We start from the raw sequence: 4,304 nt of genomic DNA, 5'->3' as shown, positions 1-4,304 counted from the left end.
TTTAAAAAAAGGTGTAAATCAAGTAACCACAGATGTGTCTGTTTTAATTTGATCATAGGTACTCTTCACTCAATAAATACCAAAACATAAATGCTATTTGATTCTGTAACAGTTTTCTTTGCTCTATTGTTAAGAAAAACAAAACAAAACAATCTCAGAGGTCCAACCCTTAAGTAGTGCTGTTGTGCTTCTAGAATTCTTCTTTATGTAATCATTATTTAATTGATGATTAAAGAAAGAATGCTACTTCATCTTATATGAGTAAATGCTCATAAGTGCTATCTAGATACACAGGTAATAATTTATACCATTACTGATGCTCATCTCCCAGTTTCAAAGAAGAAAAATTATGATGTTAATTAAATTAAATTTTGTATGTGACACCAGATTTCAAAATGGAGTGCATACAGGACAAGAATGACCCGTGTTATTTCGTCACCCACGATCCTTGCCCACCCTTGAATTTCACTAGATGTGCATAATCTGACTGCATTGGAACTGCTGAAATGGCCACACCTTATACTTGACTTCACTTCCCTAGGCCCTGTCTTTTCTCCCCTGGAACATGTGTAAGATCCGCCTTCGTATCTGCTTAGTCTTCACACTATAGACAATGGGGTTTAGTACAGGGGGGAGTAACAGATAGATATTGGCCATGAGTGTGTGTACTACTGGTGATAGATGCTTCCCAAATCTGTGGATCATGGTGACACCAATGAGAGGAACATAGAAGAGGAGCACAGCACAGATGTGAGAAAGGCAGGTGTTGAGGGCTTTGACCCTTTCAGTTCTGGAAGCAATGCCCAGCACAGTCTTCAGGATGAGCATGTAAGAAAAGAGAATGATGAGGGCATCCAGCCCCAATGTGAAGATGACTATGATGAGGCCATAGAGACTGTTGATGCGGGTGCTGGCACAGGCTAGCCGCATTGCATCTTGGTGGAGACAGTATGAATGAGACAAGACGTTGGAATGGCAAAAAGGTAGCCGCTTTATAAGGAATGGCACAGGCAAAACCACACAGACTGCCCGGATGAGAACAGCTATTCCGATCTTTCCAATGATGTCATGGGTGAGGATGGAAGCATAGCGTAATGGGTCTCGGATGGCCACAAAACGGTCAAAGGCCATGGACACTAATACTCCTGATTCTACCACTCCAAATCCGTGGATGAAAAACATCTGTGTAATGCATGCATCAAAGGGAATCTCAGGGGCATTAAACCAGAAGATGCTGAGCATGGAGGGCGAGGTGGACATGGAGAGACTAACATCGGTGACAGCCAAGATAGAGAGGAAGTAGTACATAGGCTCATGGAGACTCTCATCTACCTTGATGACAGCTAAGATGGTTCCATTTCCCAGGAGAGTTAGTGTGTAGAGAAATCCCAAGGGAAAGGCCATCCATGGGTTTTTATCTGACATCCCAGGGATACCTGTCAAAATGAAACTGTGGTGGTTGGCATGTGATGCAGTTGAATTCATTGTCATGGTCTCACTGTTGGGGGAGGCTGGACTCTCCCACTTTGCTTGCAGCTCCTAAATTGAAAATATATCTTCATAGAAGACAGGTAAATGGCCTTATAAATAGAGAAGAAGAACAATAGAGGGGGCAGTTATGTTAAAAACAGCATCTAGGAGGTTTTTGTATCACTATGTCCTTTTGCTTCCTAGACAATCACATGAAATGAAGCAGCAGCACCCAAGGGCTTGATAGTGTAGAGCATTTTGCTAAGTAATAATAATAAAAAAAACCCACTATAAACTCACAACACCACTACCACACAAACACCTACCCACAGCTCCACTGCCATCACAAACCCACATTCACACAAACACATACAGTCTCATACATACACATATGTGTGTGTGTTCTTCCACATGTTTAGGCATTCACTTCACTGTATTTATGATGGCCTACATTTGTAAATAGAAGCATTAGTGGATAAAACTGTTAAAATTAATATTTAACCTTCACAAATTTTAACAATTTATAATTTTCCATAATCTCATTTTAAATCAGCCGGGAATAAAGGTGCCCGAGAAACAACCACACATAGGATATGAGAGTTGCCAGTTACAAAATTTTTATTTTGAGAATCTCCTAACATACCAGAAACTTGGGGTCATTCTTAAAACTTCTTCTTTCATCAAACCAACATTTAACCAACTTCACACTTGCTTCAGAACATATGAAATAAGTATTCCTTTTCTGTCTTTTGTACAGTCAATAAATAAGATAACCCATTTCTCCCGGACTTCGCAACAGACCATCCTCCATTTACTAGTGCCTCTGCCAATAATTCTTCATTCTGAAGTCTGAATAAACTTTTTGGATTTGGGATATGATTTTATTCATCACCAGCAAAAGCTCCTTTAAGGGCTTCTATTGTACCTAGAACGGAGTCTCAAATATTTATCTTAAAAAATTTTTTTATGTGTACTTATTTTTGAAAGAGAGAGAGAGAGACAGGCAGAGAGAGACACAGAGAGAGAGATAGAGAGCAGAGGAGGGGCTGATAGAGGGAGACACAGCATGCGAGGCAGGCTCCAGGCTCTGAGCTGTCCACACAGAGCCAGATGTGGGCCCAAACCACGATGACCTGAGCCGAAGTTGGACACTCAACCAACTAAGCTACTCAGGCACCCCTCAAATCTTTATCTTAGCCCTCCAGATACAGCAGGATTCAGCTCCTATGCCTATCTTCTGCTCCCACACCAACTCACATTATTTCTCTCCCCTTTGGTCTCTTTAATCCAGCCAAATTTTCAGTGTTTCAGTTCCTGGATCCGAGTGAGATACTTCCTGATACAGGATTTCCACATATGTTCTTCCCTGTTCTTTATGCCTCTCTCTACCTCCCATACAACTCTTCTTTGCCGAGTCAAAGCCTATATATCCATTCCAAGTAAGCCTTTTCCAAATGCTCATAGTGGTTAAGATTTCTTAGTATGCTGTTTTCATATTCTGGACATGTCCTTATCATAAGTGAGTACAGTTAAATATTGTATGATTATTTGTTTCATGTCCCTCTCTCCTGCTAGAAGTTAAACTCCCTAAAGGAAGGAATATTTATATGTTCATCACTTAATAAAACACATGCTAAGCATATATTAGTGTTTCCAAATGTATGAAATGAAGGAATTAAATAATAAATTAATTAATGTGAATGATTGAATGTCATTATTTTTTTCAGAAGTCTTACAAATCCTCAAACTCCTCCCTGATCTTCTATATGTAGGTTGGGAATCATTAACCAAGAAAAGCATCTCCTTTTCTAAAATGGAACAGATAAAAAAACTTAAATGAGGAGTCTTTGAAAGATATTATAGTGTCTTTGTTCTCACCTAGGTGCCTGATATGGGAAAGGAGAAAGAAAAATCTCAAGAGCCAACAAGGTGACCAGTCAGGTAGGCTTCTCTACTCCATCTGCTTCCTGTTCTTCTGCTGTGAGTTGAGGAATTACTGTTTTGGAGACAGCACTATGCAGAAGTTACTTTGCAGAATCTGATCTCTTAGACACAGAGGAATCATCAAGAGACAGTGTAGTCCACTTACAAAGGTTGTGTTATGTGTTGCAAACAGAATCTGGATTCAGAATCTACAACACATAACACATAGTTGGGATTTATCTCTCCCAATAAATCACTATGCTCAAATTTAAACAAAACACTTTGTGGTGTCGTCTAACCCTTTGGCTGCTCCCTGAAGAAGGGCTTTTTATACTTTACATGGTAAGTGAGAGTCCTTCACTTGTTTGGGCCTGCTGATGCCTCTTCTCAAGCAATTCTGATGGCTTTCATTTGGGAAGAATCAGTTGGCTCATTCCTGCTGGATGCTTTACGTGGAAAGACTTGAAAAATCTTTGATATTCTTGAAATCCCCAGGACCTGTGGAAGCACTGTTGTTCTATGGAAATGGTGATTCTTGTTTTCACAGATTCTTGTTTCTAATGCTTTTGACTGTTTTTCTTTATCCAAATGTGTTTTACCTCATCTTATTTCCCCCTCATTCCTATCTCTATTCTTTCCCTTTTACATTCTCTCTAAATGTTCAGCCCCCTCTTTTTCTACCTCCCAGTTCAATTCATATACTCTTCCATCCAGTCTTTATTTCATTCTTCCCCATGAACTAGGCTCTCCCCTATAGTACATATAGTCCTTAATACCCACACATACACATATTTTCTTCCATCTTTTCTTGTCTAGACTCTTGTCATCTGCTCTTATCATTTCCCTTGCTAGAATTTCTATGAGGATTTAGTGAAATAATGTACATAAATAATTCCACACAGCACTCACTA

At 39.6% G+C, this 4,304-nt stretch overlaps 1 protein-coding gene across 1 annotated transcript; it reads right to left on the bottom strand.

Annotated features, from left to right (window-relative positions):
- Positions 1-537: 537 nt before the first annotated feature.
- Positions 538-1,491, bottom strand: LOC109267024 (olfactory receptor 51H1-like). The gene has a single exon (XM_019449535.1). The coding sequence runs from the start codon at positions 1,489-1,491 to the stop codon at positions 538-540; it is 954 nt and encodes a 317-aa protein (XP_019305080.1).
- Positions 1,492-4,304: the final 2,813 nt, after the last annotated feature.

This window comes from Panthera pardus, unplaced genomic scaffold (genome assembly GCF_024362965.1).
Source record: "Panthera pardus isolate Hobbes unplaced genomic scaffold, ASM2436296v1 HiC_scaffold_12, whole genome shotgun sequence".
Classification (NCBI taxonomy): Eukaryota; Metazoa; Chordata; class Mammalia; order Carnivora; family Felidae; genus Panthera; species Panthera pardus.
Note: the sequence above shows the minus strand (reverse complement) of the source record. Positions and strands in the feature narration are given on the sequence as shown.

What these genes read in the sequence shown, in the direction of transcription:
- LOC109267024 (XM_019449535.1), bottom strand. Translation starts at nt 1,491, where the DNA reads ATGACAATGAATTCAACTGCATCACATGCCAACCACCACAGTTTCATT.